This window comes from Scomber scombrus, chromosome 23, assembly GCF_963691925.1.
Source record: "Scomber scombrus chromosome 23, fScoSco1.1, whole genome shotgun sequence".
Taxonomy (NCBI): Eukaryota; Metazoa; Chordata; class Actinopteri; order Scombriformes; family Scombridae; genus Scomber; species Scomber scombrus.
This window is the reverse complement of record NC_084992.1, coordinates 6116002-6139647: the sequence shown is the minus strand read 5'-3', so window position 1 is coordinate 6139647 and position 23646 is coordinate 6116002. Positions and strand designations below refer to the sequence as shown.

Genomic DNA, 23646 nt, shown 5'->3' with positions numbered 1-23646 from the left:
GTAATATCTGATGCAACCTGTGTCCTGTCTATGTCGCCCCGTTGAGGAAAACAGGTATTGCGGGAAATGATGGCATTCTCCCTCGGCGGCAGCGCTGGGTCGGGGAATACTAAAAATAAAAAATAATAACTTAACAGGAAAGGTTCGCTAGAAATTTATGGAAGCTTGTATCCAAAACAAAACCAGGTCACGTCCTGATAGAGACGGCCAAGCCTGCCTCCAAATATTATCTGCAGGAAAGCCCTTTTCTTTGTTGTTGTTATTATTATTAATGCACTTAAACTTTAACATAATGTGATTTAACACTTGTGAAGGAAATATTTGTGATGTGCAGCCGTCTGAACGAGGCTGGCCGACTTTTATGGGAACTAAGGTCAAGTGGAGACAGTCCGCAAGTCTCAAGGTAACTTAAGGCAAAGCAGCTTTATTTATATAGTGCATTTCATACTGATGGGGAAACTCAATGTGCTTTACATAAAGACAAACATATGACAGTAAGAATTAGAAGCATAAAAACATACAATGAAAAAGAACCCGATTATAACAAAAATAAAACAAAGTACAGAAAATATGAAGCTAAACTAAAATAGAGCATGAAATATGAGAGTGCAGCATTAAATATTTAACGATTTGCATTAAAATCATTAAGACGACATACAGTGCAAATGAAAGATTAAAGTGCTTTAAAAGAGCTTAATCATAAGCACATGAAAAGAGAAATGTTTTTAACCTAGATTTTAAAATGTTCACAGTTAACGTAGTCAAAGTAAGGTGTGTTGTTTATAGTTCAATAATCAATAAAGGTGTAGGTGTGTAAAGAATAACCTTATTTATAATCATAATAATAATGATAATACACTTTATTTCTATAGCACCTTTCCAAACCGAGGTTACCACGGTGCTTCACATAATCCAATACATAACATTACGAAAAAACACAATAAAAACAATGGTGGAGCAAAGATGTATGAAACAAATATGAAATTAACACTTAAAACAGTTAAAAACCAATTATACTATATTACAGACATAACAGTCCGTACAAATGGGCCTTTTTATGAGACAGTGACTCAGCTGGACCTCAGAGTTACGTTAACTTGGAGGCAGCAAATGTAAGGATTTCGTGAAGAGTTTAAATACTTTGGTCTGGAGGTAGACGGCAGATTAAAGTGGCATTGTTCCGTGTTTTTCACGTGTTCTGTAAATGTTCCTTTAGGGTAAAACCAGCTCCGGCTAATTCCTCGACAACGCCAACATCTAAAGAATGAAAATGGCGTTTTCGTTGATTTTGTTTCGAAGCCTTCTTCTTCAACGGCATCGCCACCAAAACATTTCTGTGGGAAAACCTTGTTATGGGGGAGTTGGGGGAAAACCCTCTGAGATCTAAGTGAGTGCATCTTTCCATCCACACCCAGATCCGGCCTCCTCTTTTAAAAAGTCTCCTTGAATGCAGCGGCTTCCTTTGCTTGCCCCGGCGCCAGCACGTAGGCTACCCCCCTCGTGCGCTTAAATCTGTCGATGAGGACGTCAATAAATACGTCAGGGACTTCGGGTGCCTCGATTTCAGCCATTAATGACAACAGTAATGAGAAAAACTGGTGTGCAAACCCGGAAGAACACAATATCAGTGATGTTGGAAGAACACAATGCCATCTTTGATCTAATGCCCACACACATGCACTCGCACATACACATAGCAGACTAATGAGTCATATAAAGACAATAAGTACAAACAAAATCAGTGGAAAGTCTCATTCTTCTGCATAAAAGGTTACGGGGAGGCGAGCGGGGACGCGAATGTGCCAAGCTGTGCCCTCTCGTCTAAAGAAAGAAGAATAGGTAACAAAACAATCTCTAAAAATACTCTAAAACCGAAGAGTCTTTCCACTAAATTCTTCGACTCTCAAATCAACCGAAAACTCCTTCAAAGACGTTTAAGACCGAAGGAATGACGGAATAATCTACGGTAAAAAAGCAAAGACCTCAAAAAAAAAACCCGAAGTGAAGAGTCTTGTTTTTTTTGTCGGCATGACATTCCTTTCAAATCTTTCACACGGCCCCAAACATACAAATTTACATAACTGGACCCTCTAAAGACGGCGACACACGTGAAAGACGGACATAAGAGAAAAACTGAAAGACACAGAAATTGATCTTTCCAAACGGACGTCAGCACCTACGTCAAATAATCCCCACTTGGTGGCTGATTTCGGCTCTGGCATTCTTCAGCGAGTCAATGTGTGTGTCTCGAGCATCCACTACCAAACTGCACACACACACACACACACAAACACACTCCACCGTTAATTCTTACCTGTCGCACAATACCGAGTCCTATTGCCAGCCAAAGCCTTTTTAACCCTGTCCTTTTGTTGGTGTGTTTTTCTTCGGGGGTGGCATTCGGTGTGGCACTCGAAAGCTCAAGAGTGGGAATGTGCGTCACCTCTTGCGTAGAAACCCGCATGAGAATGGGGGGCGAATAGAGGGGGGACGACATGGGAAAAAGAAGAAGTGGAAAAGGGAATGAAGTGGAAGACAAAGACGACACAAGTGTATGGAAAGAAGGGTATTGGTGAAAAGAAGGTAGTAAGGAAGGAAAGGATGAAAACTGCCCGAGAGGTAGTGAGAACAAAGCTGCAAGGGTAAAAAAAAGGCGAGATAAAAAAGGTACTTCATTCGTCACACATACATTTGTACAGTGACAGTCTCTGCATCATTTAAAAAAAGGACACAAACCAAATTCAGCTGTACGATATATACAATACAGCATTAACCGTTGTGTCGTCCTCCCGGGTCAAATTGACCCCGTCTGTTTTGACTGTTCCTTCTTTCCTCCCTTCCTTCCTTCCATCTGTCCTTTCTCCCTCCCTCCTTCTCTCTTTCTTTCCTTCCTCTCTCTTTCTACCCTCCATCCCCCTTCCTTCTTTCCTTCCTTCCTCCATCCTTCTTTCTTTCATTCCCTCCGTCCTTCCTTCCTCCCTCCGTCCTTCTTTCCTTCCTTCCTTCCTTCCTCCCTCCTTCTTTCTCTCTTTCCTCCCACCTACCTTCCACCCTTCCATCTGTGCCACACACTACAAACCGTTCTGTACTGTGTCAATATTTTTTTTAATGATCCAACATTGCACTGCGGAAAACACCGCAAGGCAGTGCCGAGTTAAGTATGTGCTTCAAGGGGGCCGTTCGCAGTCTCCTCTTTGCATCTGCGGCTCGGGCGTGGATTCTGACAAAAATTACAAGTGAAAGAGCAAAGTCGCCAGTGATCTCTCCGATGACAAGCGGTTTCAACTGGCTGTTTATTGTGGGGGGGGGGGGGGGGAGACCGGCGTCCACGCTACTTTCTGAAGAGGGAATTGAGGTTTTTACACACTGACACTGAATACATCGTGATGTTTGCAGTTTTGAAAGACTTTTTGGGAAACAAACACATTTAACATTACCTTACATACAAAAGTAATTATTGCAGACAATACATTTCATAGTGTTTTTCAAAACAACTTGTACCACTAATTAAAAAAACAAATGTGGAGACATTTAACAAGCTGAATGTTCTGTTTTCAAAAAGATGATACAGGCCAAACTATATAAAATAACATTATATCAGACGTTTATTTAAATATTTAAACACTTTTTTAATATGGTAGAATATAGATGTCTAAGAGCGATCAATGGTGGTATTAGTATCAGTTCCTGTATGTGTAAAAACCTGTATGTGATTTTATATTTATTGTAACCCACCCTCCATCCCCCTTCTTTCTTTCCTTCCTTCCGTCCTTCCTTCCTCCCTCCATCCTTCTTTCATTCCCTCCATCCTTCCTTCCTCCCTCCGTCCTTCTTTCCTTCATTCCTTCCCCCCTTCCGTCCTTCTTTCCTTCCTCCCACCTACCTTCCTCCCTGCTTCTTTCCTTCCTTCCTTCCTCCCTCCATCCTTCTTTCATTCCCTTCTTCCTTCCTTCCTCCCTCCATCCTTCTTTCCTTCATTCCTTCCTCCCTCCGTCCTTCTTTCCTTCCTCCCACCTACCTTCTTCTCTCTTTCTTTCCTCCCACCTACCTTCCTTCTTTCCTCTGTCCTTCTTTCCTTCCTTCCTCCCCCTAGCTTCCTCTTTTCCTTTCTCCTCTCCTACCTATCAATCCTGGTATTAGTATCAGTTCCTGTATGTATAAAAACTGATCCAGTTCTGATTTTTTTTTAATATTTATTGTAACCCATTGACCTCTGGGTAGCATGGAAAACAAAAATGCCCCGTTTTACGATGCAGAAGCCACCAGTTTCAATAAACGACAGTGAGCAACAGCAAGCAATAAAAAAAAGGGGGAGCCACTTTAAAAAAAAAAAGCCTCGAAATATTTCTGTGAGTCAGAAAAACTACGTTTGAACTCGGTATTTTTGTTCCTACTGAGGATGTAGAGATGCTGATGTTCACCGACACTCTATAAAAACACCAAATAAAATATCACAGCTAACTTTAAAGGAAAAGCAGTTATGCACGATATGGTTTCTTCACAGAATTTAAGACTTTTGGGGGAAATACACAGATTCCTCTTTTTCTGGCCGAGGCTAAGATGAGAAGATCGATACCACTCCCGTATTTGTCATGTTATTATCATTATGGTTTATTTAATATGGACAGATACAATATACATAGACAAGCTGAAACAGATGGCCAATGCAAGTATCGCAGTGTTCGTAGCTCTTATTACCAACACGTGTCCCTAGAAGAGCTTTTTGTGGAAGTAGGAGATTCTTCACTAAATAAACTAAACATCTAATAATGTTTACTCTTGCCATACAGCCATGCACTAAGCACTCTGCAGCACGTTTAATACTTTTATATTCATTAACATTTAGCCACAACTAATTTCGTTGTATTCTCATGCAATGACAATTGACAATTGACCCCGTCTGTTTTGACTGTTCCTTCTTTCCTCCCTTCCTTCCTTCCTTCCGTCTGTCCTTTCTCCCTCCTTCTCTCTTTCTTTCCTTCCTCTCTCTTTCCACCCTCCATCCCCCTTCCTTCTTTCCTTCCTCCCTCCCTCCATCCTTCTTTCATTCCCTCCTTCCTTCCTTCCTTCCTCTCTCCTTCTCTCTTTCTTTCGTCCGTCCTACCTTCCTCCCTTCCTTCTTTCCTCTGTCCTTCTTTCCTCCCCCTAGCTTCCTCCTTTCCTTTCTCCCTCCTACCTTCCTTCCTTCTTTCCTCCCTCCCACCTTCCTTCCCTCCTTCCTTCCTTCCTCCCACTCTCCTTTCCATCTTTCTTCCTTCTTTCCTCCCTCCCTCCCTCCCTTCTTCCTCCCTTCCTTCCTTCCTTCCTCCTTTCCTTCCTTCTTCCTCCCTTCCTTCCTTGACTCGAGGACAACAGGAGGGTTAAAAGATGATAAGCAACGTAAAACATGGTGAACGTATTAAATATGAGGCTATTAGCTTAGCACAAAATCAGCAAACAAGTAAGAACAACAAACTTTGGCTTTATCCAAAAGTAACACAATCTGCCTACCAGAACGTCTCACCCTCACTAATTAAAAACATTATATTGTTTGTTTCATTTGTACAAAAACCAAAGTGGAAAAAAAAGGAAAAGTTGTGATTCTACAGCCTCCTTAAAATCTTGTTTTGTCCATTGAGAACAAAATGAGTTTTGGTGGTATTGGAGAACAGCCAGCCTCAATCCTCTTTCACTTTGACTCAACATGTGTCCGTAAGCGACAATACAACAAAAACTAAATTACCAAAAAACTTAACATTGACGGCTTCGGAAGAATCTCTTTGTTGTCACGAAACAAGTAAAATGAAATTGGGGAATAAACTCTCGAATTCAGAGCGATTTAAAAACAAAACAGTAAGTAAGTAAGAAGGTTTAGTATAAAGTTAAGCTAAAAGTAAATAAAAAGGTATAAAAGTACTGTAAGAATAACTATGCTATATAAAAATCTTATAAAAATTTACACTATGGAATATTTCCCAGTCGACCCGTATGCTGAATGTTAATACATTTACACTATGGACTAGTTTGAATGGATATTTCTTGACGTCAAACATGCGAAATCATGTGTATTATACTTAATCAAACCATGACAGAAAGTTCAGTTTATTTTGGTAAACCTGGAAGAAATTAAGTAAAGAAAAAAGTTTTATAAAGAATGGTTCTGCGTCCGCACAGAGGCACAAAAGTGGAATTGGCACAGTGTCAAAAACAGCGTAATTATCCCAGCAGGACTGTAAGTACAACTAGTTTGGGGACAGCGATGACCAGTCAGTGTGAATTATATCAGTGAACGCTTCGTTAGCGTGCACCGTACAGCTGGATTATGGAGTAAAAAAATAAATATCAATCAAACTCTGTGCAGAAAAATAGTCCATATTAAATGACTCCGATCAGAATCGGGGGGCAGAAACCTGACTGGGGCATCCTTACAATAGATCACTTTTTGGCAGGCAGACCTCCGAGCCAGAAATAATGGTGTCCGATGTCGGTGAACTGTGGAGCATTATTCAGTAGACAACACACACACACACACACACACACACACACACACACACACACACACACACACACACACACACACACACACACACACACACACACACACACACACACACGCTGAGTGACTGACACACCGACCCATAACAGTCTATTTTCGTTTTCCGTGTGATGGTTCAATACACCGACCCAGCGTGTGCCCTCCGCCACCCTCGCTGCATGCGCACGCACGTGTGTGTTCAGTAACTAGATACAGGTAATCAATCTTCTTCCACTTCACAGACGCAACAATCTGTTTCCCATTAGTGTGTGTGTGTGTGTGTGTGTGTGTGTGTGTAAAACTACCGAATACACAGCAGAAGCTCTGAACTTGTCCTTTGCTGTGAGTGAGTGAAAGCAAAAGAAAAAAGAGAAAGAAGAAGAAAAAAAAAAAACAGGAGCAAAGAGAATGAAGGAGGTGGATGGAAAGATGAGGAGATGGAAAGTGTGAAAGGTAGAGTAAGAGATGGACATTGAGAGAGTGGTGAGGTGAGGTGGGAGCGGAGGAGGGGAAGGGAAGGGAGAGGGGGAGTGATGTGACAGAGCAAGAGAGAAAGATGGAAATGTCAGCGGAGAGTTGTGAAAGAATGACAAAGACATTTTAAAATGATTCTGGTTTAAGATTCCTCCACTTTTTTTCCCCCTTTCATCCTTCGACTGTATCTTGTCCCCATCTTATCCTCATCCATGTTTTTTCATTCCTTAGGTCTCCTCTTGTGGGACTTTTGGCTTCTGTGATAAAATGAAATACGATCCAGGAAAGTGGTTTATAGGACTATTAGGGGAGATTGTATCAATTGCATTGACAAATTGTTTTATTCTCTGTAACATGAACGGTTAAATCTACTTTTCTCATCATATCTATCAGGAATGTGCACCTGCATGTATCTGACATCGAGGCAAAAGTTGTGCTAGGTTCAATTTTTTTTGCAAGTGCACCACGTGTTCTTTTGCGGGAAGTGTCAGAAAAGAAGACTGTCAATGTGTCTCAAATCACTTCTGTAAGTACACTGTGTACACTATGTGCTTACTGTGTAGTGGATCAATTTCAACAGGTTAGTGTTGCTGGAAATGATGAATAGCTAGTTTGCGTTATCCTTCGTGGCTAAATTAACACTATAAACCTAAACCCAGTATAGTGGTGCTTAGTGTAAAAAAAGACATGTATACTGTGGCGATGTTCACCGTCAGTTACAAAAGAGAAATGTGCAGAAGGAGCCAATAAAACCGAGACATCCAACATAATAACTTAAGAGTAAAGAAATACAGATACATATGCATGATACATGATGCTGCATTACTTAAGTGATCCAGAAAGAAGATCATAGTTAATTTTTTACTGTTTTAGACTGGTGGTGTATTTAATATGAACTGGTAGAATATCTAATGATGATAATTACAGACTGCTAAATTAACCCAATAAACCTACTGATGGCTTTATATGTGACAACAGTATAGTGGAGCTAAGTGTAATGCATGTATAATGTGGTGATGGTCACCGTAGTTACAACGTCCTCGGCCGTCATTTCCAGTTTGAAAAGTGATCCCTCCCCTTCTACGAAGCCAAGATGTTGACCATTCAAGGCGAGAAGTGTCCATAGTTTTTGACTGTTTTAAGTGCACCATCCAGGTTCTTACAGTGCTGCATTTTCTCCTCATACTTCTCAGTGTGAACGCACTTATGCACTCAAAATATATAAGAAGTGTAAGTACAGAAGAAGAGATTTGAGACACAGCGGAGGTAAAAGTGGAGCTGTGAAGCCTTTTTTTTCTCCCAAGACCTCGTCTCTGATTTGGTTTTAACTATTTCAATGCCTCTGTAAACTTTCCTGCCACCAATTTCATATTATTCCACCGATCTAGGGCTGAAATATATAAGATACCAGCCTGATAAGTGATGGCCTGATGACCTGACAGATGTAGACCATGTCAGAATGATTTCATCTTCTCCACATCGTGCGCCCTGTTGTTGACCAATAGAGCAAAACTGTAAACACACTGAAAGCAAATAGAAAGAATGATGTTGGCGCTGCTCGTGTTGCTAGGTGGAGCTGTGAAACACAGGGCGGCTTCACGGCGCTATGGCAACCAGACAGCCGTGATCACACACACACACACAGACACCGCTTCGGGTTCATGATGACTTTGTTTGTTTACGTTCTTGCTCCTGGAAGTTGGTCCCTGGCACCCTTTTTCCGATGACATCACTCAGATTGTGAGAGACGGCGGGCCGTGATTGGCCGGATACAAAACACGTCTCTCGGCCAAATCATGACAAGAATTTATGAGTCTGTCGTCTGAACCTGGTGTTAGGTTGTGTTGTTTTTCCATTCTCTCTATCTTCCTCCTCCTCTTCACTCATCCCTCTTAATCACTTTTCCTTCATCTTCTTCTCCTCCTCTTTCTGTTTCACTGTCGTCCTTCATCACTTCTTTTCACCTAGTCCACTTTTCTTTTTTTTGCCTTCTCTTCTTTAGATATGCTCAGTTTCTTTCACCTCTTCATCTCCTTCTCTTCTTCCCTTTATCACTTTACTCTCCCTCACATTATTTTCCCCCTTTACATCTCCTTCTCTCCCATTCTTTCCTCCTCCATCATCATCCCTCTGGCATCTCTTCCTCTTCTTCATCTCTTCCTCATTCTCTCCTTTTTCCAACTATCATCCTCCTTGCCCTTCCCCCCATTGATCCTCCTCTTCTTCTTCTTCTTCTTCTACCTTCTCTCCCACTTCCCTTCTCATCCCTCTTCCTCCTCCTCCTCCTCTTCTCCAGGCATATGGCAGCAGACAATAGCTCCATTGTAAGCCCTTCGCTCTCCTTCGTCTCCTCCCTCCCTCTATCCCCTCCTCCCTCCCTCCTCCTCCTCTTCTTTCCCCAGATCTATTTATTTTCACATCCTTGGTCAAGGGAGCTGTAACGACGGCTGGGTACAGAGAGTTAGAGCTAATTTGGAACAGAGCACACCAGAGAGACACACTGTCTGAGAGAGAAAGAGATGGAGAGACAAAATGAGGAGAGAGATAGAGAGAGAAAGGGGGGGAATGGTTGAAAGAGGGACAAAAGGAAAGAAGAAGAACTTTCAATTTGTACATTCGTTCTCACACACACACACACACACACACAGGGCTTCTGATTGAGTGCGAGCAGTCAAAGCCAAACATTTGATACAACAGCATAATCCCAGTATCAGTATCAGGACTGCTGGACCGCTGGGGCTTCCATAATCTCCCTTGTAATTAGTGGTTAGAGGAGTTAGCGGTTAGCTTCTTCAGTGACTGCAAGTGGATTTTCTACGCCAGTGATTCTCAAATTGCGGTCCGAGAACCCCCCACCTAAGGGTCACTGAGGGGTTTTCTGAAAAGGGGAAGGGGGGGTGGGGGCTGCAGACGAAAATGAACATCTGAGTGAGAGTGCAGATGTGGAATGATACGTTTAAAACCCACCACCTGAGTTTTAAAATCTTCTGCCTGTTATTGGTCAGCGGTGAAGTTTAGCTCCAGAGGAGGTTCGGTGCTCTTTGGCAAAGACGGCAAAAAGTCTCTGAATGCTACCGGACACAAAAGTGCCAAAAAAGCTCAGTAGAGTCAGCTGTGATTGCTGCCTAACACATCACTGAAAAATCTCCCATCCTGTAGGTGTTCAATTTAACATCTACGGCATATAAAAACCCAAAATCCAATCATTAATTTCTCCTTTAATGTGTCACCTGCTGTACAATGTGTCCTGTTTAACTGCAGACATGAGTGGGAACACCTTTAAAACCACCGAGTCAACCAGCAGACAGCAACGTATTGGATCAACAGCAAGAAATGATCCTCTAGTGACATCTAGAGGACAAGAAAGCACATTAATCTAAATCCCATTCTAGTTTTTTTTTCCCCTAAAAGTGTTCACCTGGTGTGCAGCTATGCTGTGAGATATTTGTTGAAACTTGATAACTTCTCCAAAGAATGTATCTTAATCCCTGAACATCCCTGTCAGCAAAATACAGAAATTGGCTCAACTGGGAGCTTTGAATAAAGTGATGCTTTACTGACTCTCAAAAAGTATTTTCCAGGGGATTAGGACTTAAATCCTGAGTCTCCTCAGTATTTTTCACTGTTTTCTGATGTTTTATAGACCAAACTCTTAATAGATTAACTGAGATAATTACCAGATTAATCGATAATCGAGAACTCAGTGCAGGGAAAACTCCACTTAACCTAAAATATGTTTGAAATTGGAGCAAATACAAGGTCCTACTGTAGTATTAAATGAAATTATTTCATTTGAGATTACATTTTTGGATATTTTTTGCATTTCTTTGATACTGTGTGAGAGCAGCAGGCAGGAAATGTAGGTAGAAAGAGTCTGACAGAGTGCAACAAAAGTCGGAAAAGTGTGATTATGAGGTGTACGTCTTAGACCATCAGGACAATGAGATGTTTTAATTGCTAAATGTCAAAATCTACATTTATTATAAGAGGCTGTCTTGATTAGAATATAGCACACAACCAACCACGCTGCCACTTTTCTCCTGAGTCTCCATCCGCTCATCCGTCAGTCCCTCAACCGGTCCTTCCTCATTCCCATCCCACCCCTTCATCCTGCATGTCCGTTGAACAACATTCCCGAAATAATGGAGGCGCACAAATAAACAAAAGAGGCCCCTAACTTTGAGCTATGGACACAAAACACACACACACTCATATATGGAACTTCCTCGGCCTTGGACGACAGAAACAAAACAGCGAGGTAAGTGCTGAAAAGTGAGGTTTCTATATATATATATATGAGTATGAGTGTGAGTGTGTGTGTGTGTGTGTGTGTGTGTGTGTGTGTGTGTGTGTGTGTGTTCATTGACGAGCATGCATGCTTGTTTACTGGCAGTGGAACCACAGAGTAAAGTGTACACACACACACACACACACACACACACACACACACACACACACACACACACACACACACACACACACACACACACACACACAGAGGCTGCTTCTGATTAACTGACACAGAGAGAAAGACAAGATGGAGAACAAAAAACCAATTGTGGTACAAGACACACCAGTAACACACACACAAACATACACACACACAGAGTCCTTATCAACAAATACACACTCACATACACACTCACATACACACTTCTAGATTTAATTAATGAAAGATGAACTATTATGAACATGAGGAAACTGAGGAGAAACAAAGCCAAACATTTATAAATCATCCCATGACAATAATTTGACGGTTTATCTTCAACCGGCTGATTAAAAGATGATTCTCAGTGCGCTCAGTTCCCCCCGAAACAAGGAGCATCTTCATTTCAGAAGAATCTAAAGCAATGTTTTCCTACTTTTGTGTTTAAATTTCATTGTACATTTCCTCATCGTGGAACTAATAAAGGAATATTGTATCTTTACAGTACATGTCTGACACCATAGGATGTTTGAGGAAGAGGTTGTGCGTGGGTTCATGTCAATCAATCTTTATTTGTATAGCGCCAAATCACAACAAAGTTATCTCAAGGCACTTTACACATAGAGCAGGTTCTAGACCGTACTCTTCAGGTTTTCATTTTAAAGAGACCCAACATTCCCATTCCCATGTGTCTCCTATCTTGACCAAAACATGTCACAGTTTTAATTTATATTCAAACACTCTGGTTTCAGCTTCTCTAATGTGAGAATCTGTTGCTTTTCTATGTCTAATATTACGTTAAACTGACTATTTTGGGGGTTTCTACTGTTTGGACAAGACATTGGACCTTTAATTGATGATGTAAGGTAGACTAAATACTTAATCAATTAAGAAAGATGATCCTTAGCTGCAGTCTTACATTCTGGGAAAACACTTTTCCCAGGATGTGAAAGAGGTTAAGTTGAAAGTTGTGATGACAAGCACATTTTAAGCGAAGGCAACATGTGCTTCATTTCTGCTTTTGTTTATTTCTTCTTTGTTTTTGTGGAACAGCTTGTCATGTGTTGGGAAGTAGGATTATCGTGGGAAAGACATCTCTGGCATGAATACTGACGTTGACTACTATATTGATGGTATACGTCAATAGATTAGTACCAAACCTAGTAAACTGTTTGGTAGACTACAACATTTCACAAGAACCTTAAAAACCAAATGTTTGTGTACCTGTTTGATGGCCGTCTCTCCGATCTTGTCCGAGTGTTTCCGAATACTCTCCAAAAAGTCTCTCAGCTGCGTCATGGCCGTGTCGCGGATCTGCGTCCTCAGTTTGGGGATGTTTTCTGCCATGATGGAGCAGAAGCGGTACTGACCCGCCCTGGGAAGACACGTGTGCTCCAGCTGCTCCAGTGTCCGCAACGCAGGGTAGTACCTTAAAAAACACACACATGCAAGTACACAGCATTTTAAAAGGGGGGGCATTGATTTCTAACGTGCTTGAACTTGAGGTTAAAAATCAAACTTTTGATATTGTTTCATTGTTCACAGCCAGCCTCGCTGCCTTCGCACGACTAATAATAACCATCATCGGACTGCCAACTGAACCTGTGAGATTCTGGTTATAGGAGGAGATTCTTTGAAAAACTTTAAGAACAATGTCCTGGCTGTCAGATGGACGACCAGGAGCCAGAATAAAACACATAATCACACAGAAACAAATCTGCAAGCACATGCACACACACAGAAATACACTCGGATACGCTTCAGGGATCTTTGGCAATACAATATTCTGCAAACACTTCAGTCCACTGCATCTCTCTCTCTCTCTCTCTCTCACTCTCACACACACTTTCTCTCTCTAGGAGCAGCCGGCGTTGGCTGACCTCTCGCTGCTCTCTGTGAGCCAAGCAGCCCGCAGGACAGAGAGAAGTAGAAAAACACACAAACAAAACGACAAATTTATGACCAACCAGACTCCAGTCTACAGGTCAGAATGAGGGCAGGGAGGGAAACGGAGAGAGAGAGACAGATAGAGAGAAGTAGTTTGTATTTCTAATCTTTGTGCTGTGGCGCCATCTAGTGGCCATATAGTAGAAATGGTCATTTTACCGTATATCACAATTAATCATTAATAGGGTGTTATCATTAGGTTTTATGAATTACAAATAAATACACAACATCCAAATATCAACAAACATATCAAATACAATATAGTAAGAGGCTTTCTTTTTAAATATCAATAAACATTATAATATGTTTGAAAGTGATGTAATTTCCCCAGGAGCCCTTCAAATATCTTGTTTTCTTCGACCAATAGTCCAAAACCCAAAGATATCCAGTTTATTGTGATAAAAATAGAGAAAAAAAAAACATCATATTTGAAAAGATGAAACAGGAAGATTTTTGGTGTTTTTTGCTTTTTTGACAATTAATTGGTTATTAAAAATCAACTAATCTCCGAAATCTACTGTAAATCTTCTATTTGATCAATAGAAGCTGCATTACATGTATAATATTATCAATGGGCACATTCCTTAATATTTGACATCTCAGATAACGATGGTCCATACTACCTATAGTACATAACTATAATACCAGGGGCAGTATTACAGTGTTCCTGTAAAGTGCTTTGAGTGAATAATGAGGCCAGAAGTTGTTGTTTTTAATACAATGTCATATTGCAGAAAAGCCTCCTGCTACACATCAAATCTTTAAATATGAAAAGAGTTTAGAAAAAGTCAGGTTAGGGTAAAAATTATACAGTGATAGTTGCAATGAAATAGTTTGTTTTGGTTGTTATCGTCTTTCTGATGTGAGTTATTTCTATTTTATCGTAAATTGAGTTGGTGTTATTTGGTCTTTTAGGAATGTGTTTTGTTTGGGGTTTTTTTTTTTAATAACTTTTTCTGTTGTCTTTGTCTTCTAACATCTTGGAACCATGTTGGATATAAGTGTTTTCACTTTTACATTCTCTGTGTCTGATAAACCATAGATAAAAATCAACCAAATCATTTCAAAATGTAAAATGCAATACTTGTTTTGTCCTTAAACCAGTTCTGCACACCATTAAACACATTTCATCCACTGCAAAACTTCAAAAACACAATTTGCCAGACATTAAAACCAATGCATCACATTTCTTTGAAGAGTTGTCATCACTTATTGTTATGTTTTCTTCGGGAAGACACTTCAAATATCCCTCATTCTGTCAATCGAATGTTGCGAAAAGTAGATGACATGTGTTTTACAGCTGGTTTTGTGACAGTTTGTTACAGATTTGTATCAAATGTTGTGTAATACAGTACCGATGTTCCCTCTGTGCTTATCTAATGGTGCTCTAAACTCTTTAAAGTAGTGTGTTTAGAGCATATATTGCAAGATATATGTTTTAAATGGAAGGTGTGTGTGTGGTTTGATGGCAGTATACCAGTACAGTAGGTGTGTGTCAGGTCGTGGCATGTGTCGAAAAGATTTTGTTTGATTTAGATTTTATTCGGCACGAAGGCATTGGTACCAAAAGAGTAAACACACCTTCTAGAAACCTGCGTGTCTTGGTGTGTTTACCCCTCTGATAGCAGTGCTTCATGCTGAGGTTTAGCCAAAAGTTAAAGCAGTTGTTTATTTTACGAAATGTGTGTAAACAATGGAGAAAAACTGAAGAAAATGAGACCATAGTTAAGACAACTGCGACAGCCTCTCTACAATTTAGTCCTGAGGTTCTTTCCAGTTACGATATCACCCGTTAAACCTGTTGCTTGGTGTCATAAAGACGTTTCTTTTATAAATATAATCAGCTCATTCTCTTCTGTCTCTTTGAGTGTGTTGTATAGTCGTTATATGTCCAGGAAACTTCTCTTTAAATCAGACCAAGTGTTGTACTCCCAAGTAGAACCAATTGTCTACGTCCGTCTAAAAAGTAAAAAAGTTGTTCTATACTACAAGCGATGCTGGAGCTTTGACCTTTTTAAACACAGTCAATCCCTTAAATGTGACTTTGCAGGTAATGGGTCAAGATCAGGACTCATGGTTGTTCGCTTGCAAGCCTCAGTCAGTTATATCTGCATTTCATCCACAAGATGTCACAGTTTTGACATTCAAACTGAAGATGTGTGAATTTAGGAAAAAGTGTGATGAAGAAGAAGACACTAAAAACAGAATCACTGACTTACCTTTTCTGCCTCATTTGCTCCTGAAGTTTGCTGTACATCTCCAGGACTGAAGGAAGCAAAAAGACAAGAGAGCAGTCAGGTACAATGACAACAAAACTATCTCCCAGGAAATTGATTAACGTCCCCAACACATTTCTTCTGAAAATACCTTAAATAATTTAAAGCCTAGACTATTGCTGACAGAAACACAACATTTCATTTGCTTCTTTCTACATAAGTTAATCAATCAAATGAAATAAGAAGAAAGAAAGTCTCATTTAAACCCAGAGGTATTGCAGACTGGGGTTGTGTGTATGATTTACCTGGTAGGCAGTGCGAAAGTTTGTCTATGGTTGTCGCAATGTTTCTCTGCTGTACTCGACACTGTTTCAGCTCCTCCATAGAGTTCATGAGCTGAAGGGAGGAGAAGGAGAAAGGAGGAGAAAGTTAAGGAGTCTCCACAGACTTCAAGTCCTGATTGGACAACGTTCATATCTGCGAGTCAACTTACGTCTTTGCCGTCATCCTGAAGACTCTTGTTGGTCTCGGTCACCTGACTCTGAGACAGTTAAATAAACAGATTAGAGAGAGGTATCATTATTAAAAAAGAATTATATTCCTCTCACCTCCGTTCCCTCCTTACCTTCAGTTTCTGCGCCTCCCCTCTCACTTTGAGCAGCTCTGTGATGGAGTCGACGAACCCTTGGAAGTGATGGTTACACATCTTCTCGATCTCCCTGTCGTGGTTCCTGATCCGCACGTCCAGCTTGTCCATGAACAGGCCATGTTCCTGCCCATCGTACACCGACCTGGAGGAAAAGACAAGTCAGCAACAGGTAAGAAGCAGCTTTTTTAATAATCTGAAGTCTAAGATCACTCATGAAATTTAGAGATTAACCACAGAAACTCAGCTTTAACTTTTGCCTTTTTCCTGGACAGTTCCACTTCATGTTAGTCTACAAAGCTTTTTATCCCTCATACTAATGTTCTAAACAAAGGCTGAATTACACAAATGAGCTTGTTTGTGCATAGCATAGAATATAATTCCAACAGTGATGCTTCAGTAAATATCCAGAGATCATTCCTTCACTTCTATATGGTTTACAGACTTCAATGAGGCATAAAATGAACAATTATCTACTTATTTTGAGGCATTATGAGCATCATTTTAATCTTTTCATCAACTCTTAATTGTGTTTCAATGTCTTCTACTTTCATCTCATTGATGTCGGCCTTGTTACTGCACTCTGTGTTGTATGTCTTAAATAAAGTTCCTATTTTTATTAGTATATTATTGAAACATCTTGCAAGAAAAAACTAAGTAAACAATATAAAACTCATGTATTCCTAAATCCTGTAGAGTAGAAAGAGATAGATAGAAGAGAGGAGAGAGAGAGAGAGAGAGAGAGAGAGAGAGAGAGAGAGAGAGAGAGAGAGAGAGAGAGAGAGAGAGAGAGAGAGAGAGAGAGAGAGAGAGAGAGAGAGAGAGTGTGAGGGAGCAGCATGTCCAATACTTGTCCAACAGGGGGCGATATTGCATCGATAATTACAACACTGCAACACAATTATATACATTCATAACAGAGATGCTATAAAGAGTTATTATTCTCTGATGCAATGAGAGGACAAGTTTAATGCCTTGCTCAAGGGTATTTTCATGGTTTCGTGGGAGAAATGACAACATAAGATATTTTTAAAGTTTTAAAACCAGCAAAAATGTCAAATCCTGACCAGTGTTTTTCCTTCCAGCTTCCATTTAGAAAGCAAAACAACACTCAACACTAAAAAGGCTCCATCAGGGTTATTTTTCCTGAACATCCACTAAAGTGCTGCCGCTGAGAAAATGAACCTGAAGGCATCAAAGTGTTGCTGAGAGCGAAACAACAGCAGGCGAGCTCTGCTGGTCTGTTTTTATTCACACTCAGGCAAATCTGTATTTAGCTTTCACAGCACACATAGAGTAGGGTTTGATAAGGTGATATAAAATCTAAAATGTATTCTACATCAATCGTCTGGTAAGATGTTGATTACAAGTGATCCTGATCATTGCAAACTGTGATGAGAGGTAATTTAAGCGTGTGAGAGATTAACGTCTATAATTAGATTCATTTGGTTCATTGTCCTCCACTAAGTACACAAACTTTAGTTAATTAGGGTTTAACTGAAGTAGAAGGTAAAAACTACAGCTGGACATTTGTAACTTGATTTATTTGTCAGTGGACTCATTTAAATTAGATGCACAAGAACTGCAGGTGTTTGCTGTTCAACCCTCGCTATAAAGAAGACGTAGAAGTTTTTAGTGATATAAAAACAGAAAACCAACCAAACACTGTTTCCTAATGCAATGTTTTTTTAATTCAATCATTCAATGCATGTTTCTGCTTTTAAACTTAAAAAAACAAGTTTAGAGGAATAATTTGATTCCTTTTAATCACTCAGTAATTCATTAAACTCTCTCATAAGGACACAAATGTCTAAAAAGAGAGTCTGATTGTGTGTGTGTGTGTGTGTGTGTGTGTGTGTGTGTGTGTGTGTGTGTGTGTGTGTGTGTGTTTTTACGTTAAACTCTTCTCTGAAATAATCATCACAGTTCTTCCTGTGTTGTTTCCCGTCCACACACACACACACACACCTGAGTACGGCTCCAACCCCCCGCCTTCCTCCTGTTGACCAGGAAATGCCCAACTTGTACAATAGAGAGCAGGTCTGACGCCACAAAATGCTTTCTTTAGACACACACACACACACAGACACACACACACACACACACACACACACACACACACACACACACACACACACACACACACACATTGTTAATTGTTATACTTAATTATTGTTCTAGTTTTAGTTATTTCTCTATTGTTTCTTTATCTGAAGTCAACAAACACTCGGCTGGCTCTGTGTGTGTGTGTGTGTGTGTGTGTGTGTGTGTGTGTGTGTGTGTGTGTGTGTGTGTGTGTGTGTGTGTGTGTGTGTGTGTGTGTACAACCTTTGCCCTCGATAAACATAATGCTTTCTACAGTTATTCACTACTAAGATGAATATGAATGAAACTACATGCTGAAGAGTATAAATGAGTGAATGAATGTATGACATCACATCAGCTTGTTATGTAGATATTAATAATGATGGATTTAAATGATAATGATGAGTATTAAATGATCAGTTTTAATGAAATGATGAATGAGGAGCAGATGAGATGTTGTGAAGCTTTCTGGTGAACAAACAAGAAGTTGGTGAAAGTTAAAATACTTCTGACTTCATTCCCCCTGTGAAGTCTCTAAACAATAGCTGGTTTCCTGACTGTGTGTGTGTGTGTGTGTGTGTGTGTGTGTGTGTGTGTGTGTGTGTGTGTGTGTGTGTGTGTGTGTCTGTGTGTCTGTGTGTGTGTGTGTGTGTGTGTGTGTGTGTGTGTGTGTGTGTGTGTGTGTGTGTGTGTTTGTGTGTGTTCGAGCTAACTTTAGCAGCGTGTGTGTTGTTAGTAGCGGCGGTCGTTTGCAGTTTCCACCCCTAGAAAAAAAAGAAAAAGAAAAAAAGAAAAGAAACATATGACGCTCCAAAGTGAGAGTACCTGGTACCGTCTGCCACGAGAAGAGAGGAGAGAGCTCTATATCTGTGCTCCTTTGTACAGGTCTGTTAGGTCTGTTTCTAAATGCAGTACGCCTGATGTTTTATAAGAGATGCAAATAAGCTGTGATATAAATATAAAAAGACTAAAGGCTACGATCAAGCTTCTAAAAATAAGTGGAAGAATGGATTTATTCACATCTTCAGGCCTTTAAAAGTCTTTTAGAAGAAGTGAAATACTGTAAAAATAGTTCAAATGGGTGGAAGAGTGGATACTTTCATCAGTTCTGGGTCATAAAGACACTAAAATAATAGAAATACTGGATACTTTTTCCACTTCAGAGCCATAAAAACATGAAAATAATAGAAATACTGGATATTTTCATCCTTTCAGACTAAAATTATTGAAATATTGGATATTTCTGCCACTTCAGGGTCCTAAAAACATGACAATAGCAGAAATACTCGATATTTTGTCACTTCAGAGCCATAAACACATGAAAATAATTGAAAATCTGGATATTTTCATGACTTTAGGGTCATAAAAAAATGAAAATACTTTAAATGCTGGATATTCTCACCACTTCAGTGTCATGAAAACATGAAAATAATAGAAATATTGGATACTTTCTCCACTTCAGGACCATAAAGACACTAAAGTAACTTAAAAATACTCGATACTTTCGTCACTTTGGGGTCAAAAAACGTGAAAATAATTAAAATACTGGATACTTTTAATTGTTAGAAGGTGTAAAGTAAGTGAAACACTGGATTCTTTCACCCATTCAAACCACCTAAAGAAGTCATTAATTGGTTTCTAAACGTCATTAAAATGAGAGATATCATAAACATTGCTTCATGTTTAGGGGTCACACGGGGGAAAAAAGGGACCGGTTTTCATCAATAAATGATGATGAAAACTTTATTTAGATGGATTGCGTCGACACGAGTTCAGTCTAAGTTGTCTGCAGCAGCTCTTTTAGGTCAACCAGTGTTTGACATACAACATATTTACATAGTCAGTCTCTCACTCTTCTCTTTGTTTAGTGTCTGTGATTTCACTGCAAAAACAACATAAGTGCAGGAATGGGGGAGGGGGGGGGGGGGGGGGGGGCTATCATTTTAAACATGTAAAGTATGGAGGGATGCAGGATTAGAAGGAGGAACGGACGGTAAAATAACAGAAAAAAGGAGGAAAAAGATGGAAAAGTACAAGTTTGAAAACAAGAAGTTCAAGAAAGCTGATCTCAGTGATGACATCATTAGTAACAGCTGTGCGTGTGTGTGTGTGTGTGTGTGTGTGTGTGTGTGTGTGTGTGTGTGTGTGTGTGTGTGTGTGTGTGTGTGTGTGTGTGTGTGTGTGTGTGTGTGTGTGAGACCTGTAGGATCTGTGGGGAGAAGTTGCTGACTACTTGACAGCTGGCAAAATAGGATCTTAACCCACTTAAGCTGCGTGTGTGTGTGCGTGCGTGTGTGTGTGTGTGTGTGTGTGTGTGTGTGTGTGTGTGTGTGTGTGTGAATGTGCCTTTTCGCAAGTACGATCTGATGACTCAGCAGGGTGTGTGTGTGTGTGTGTGTGTGTGTGTGTGTGTGTGTGTGTGTGTGTGTGTGTGTGTGTGTGTGTGTGTGTGTGTGTGTGTGTGTGTGTGTGTGTGTGTGTCACTCCCTCTCTTCTCTCCACTGTGTTTCAACCCTTTCAGACACACATACACTGAATTTCTCAGACCATGTTAGACGTCTATGCAACATGACATGATATTAGCACCAGAATCAGTACTACCATATATCAAATATGTGCAGGAATTAAACATAATATATGTTTGTCATGCATTACATCTGAAATAACACTTTTTTAAAACTACAATTAGCTTGGAATCCTTCATTTTCACAACATAATTTGACTAAATGCTCCTACGTTTAGGTTGTGACGTCCACTAACAATACAATACTAATGAATTAACATCCCATCATTAGCCCCAAATATAATGCCCTTATTGTTAAAACATTACTAGTAAGGATTCTGGATGAGAAACTGCATGAACACTATGCCAAAAACCCAAAAAGCGCTCATAGCATTGACTGAGACCATATTTCAACACACACAGGGGTTCAAATATGTCTGTCTGTGAATCCAAAATCTATATAAAGGATCAATGACGATGTTTATTTTGTGTCCATGTGGTTTAGTCAAAGGTTAAAATGTGGAAATAAACGTATGAATAACTTGCTCATATTCTTTATTTTGTGGACCCAGCATCAAATTTCTGCTTTTAATCCATTTTGAGAGAATATATTAGAGGATTATGGCAGAAATGTCTAAGTGGTGTAACCATAGAAACGCTAAATTCTCAATAAAACACCATATCAACTAGTTTGGCATGATCTTACATTATAACTTTTATGTTAAATAAAGGTAATGGAATACAATTGTTCTACATATTACATTTAATCTGGTAACCATGGAGATCAAGTAATTAGTCATTATTAGTAGAAGTCCACTTAAATACACTGTAGGTGGATAAAATATTTAATATCTATCATTCTGTTGTGGTTACTACTTTTTATTTATTTGTTTCCTTATTTCTTTCTCTTCTTCCTCTTCTTTCCTTCTTTCTTTCTAGGTGGATAAAACATGTAATATTTATCATTCTTTTGTGGTTATTTCTTGTTATTTCTTTCCTCCTCCAACTTCCTTCTTTCTCTTCTTCCTCATTTTTCTTTCTTTCTTTTCTTTCTTTCCTCCTCCTCCAACTTCTGAATCTTTCTTTTCTTTTTTTCCTCCTCCTCCAACTTCTGGTTCTTTCTTTCTTTCTTTCTTTCTTTCTTTCTTTCTTTCTTTTCTTTCCTCCTCCAACTTCTTTTTCTTTCTTTCTTTCTGTTCTTCCTTCCTTTCTTCCTTTCTTTCTTTCTTTCTTTCTTTCTTTCTTTGTGGTTACACCATGTGACATTTTCAGGAGTCTTACTTTTAGAAAAAATTTCATTTCAAACGACATAAAACCAACAAAAATACTAAATGTACATTTTAACAAACCTGATGCTGCTTTTAAAACTAATTTTTAAAGATATTTTTGAATTGTTCATCTTGCCGACCCTTTATTAGTCACTGACTCATAATATGTCACGTGACAACAATGACTCCATCTGCTGAGGAAGGCCATGAGATGTGACTAAAAGCTTCAGAAACAAGTAGTAAGTTGGACCTTACGTTGAGACATATTGTCCAGAAATACTCAAAACCAAAACTATACTCTTGGTGGTCAGTTTAAGTAGCTGTTAGCATTCAAGTTAAGTGGTTGCTATGGTTACTTGCAGTTCCATATACCTTGTGCATGATTTTAGACCTGTGGTTAGTGAGACGTCTGCGCTGTTCTTCTATAAGACTGTAACGGACGTCCGCCAGCCAATCAGAAATAAGCATGTTCAACAGTTATAGAGCAACACACACACACACACACACACACACACACACACACACACACACACACACACACACACACACACACACACACACACACACACACACACACACACACACACACACACACACACACACACACACACACACACACACACACACACACACACACACACACACACACACACACACACACAGCTGCCCTGTTATTAATGGTTACATCTGACAAAAACCCTCCGCTGCACGCTGTTTAAACACAGGGTGGAGCTCCACACACACACACACACACACACACACACACACACACACACACACACACACACACACACACACACACACACACACACACACACACACACACACACACACACACACACACACACACACACACACACACACACACACACACACACACACACAGCTGCCCTGTTATTAATGGTTACATCTGACAAAAACCCTCCGCTGCACGCTGTTTAAACACAGGGTGGAGCTCCACACACACACACACACACACACACACACACACACACACACACACACACACACACACACACACACACACACACACACACACACACACACACACACACACACACACACACACACACACACACACACACACACACACACACACACACACACACACACACACACACACACACACACACACACACTGGAGTTGACAGATTAGATTAGAGGACGCGACACGCAGCGCACCTCGAAATGAGCTCAGTAGAAGACAAACACAGATAAGAAAACAGGAGCGACTGTGACACAGTTTCTGAGTCGCCAACGAGCAGGAAACACATCTAACAGGTTTTCTCATATTCATGGTGAGGGTTAGATTAAAATCTATGAGTTCTGGAGGTATTTGGCGAAAGCAAAAACACCAATAACTGTGTGTGTGTGTGTGTGTGTGTGTGTGTGTGTGTGTGTGTGTGTGTGTGCGTGTGTGTGTGCGTGTGTGTGCTACTAGTTGAAAAAATGATTGAAAAATAAAAAATGGCTAAAAATGTCTTGTTTCTAGCCTTTTAACCCTTTACATACTGTTCATATTCTGACTTATAATTAGTCTCAACACCACTTCACATTCATAAATTCA

At 40.0% G+C, this 23646-nt stretch overlaps 1 protein-coding gene across 1 annotated transcript in view; it reads right to left on the bottom strand.

Moving 5' to 3' along the window:
- Positions 1-23646, bottom strand: part of exoc6b (exocyst complex component 6B) — a 128528-nt gene that overhangs the window by 97746 nt on the left and 7136 nt on the right. The window contains 5 exon segments of the mRNA XM_062444951.1: positions 12639-12843; positions 15581-15626; positions 15883-15973; positions 16071-16118; positions 16203-16368. Of these exon segments, the coding sequence (XP_062300935.1) occupies positions 12639-12843; positions 15581-15626; positions 15883-15973; positions 16071-16118; positions 16203-16368 (556 nt within the window).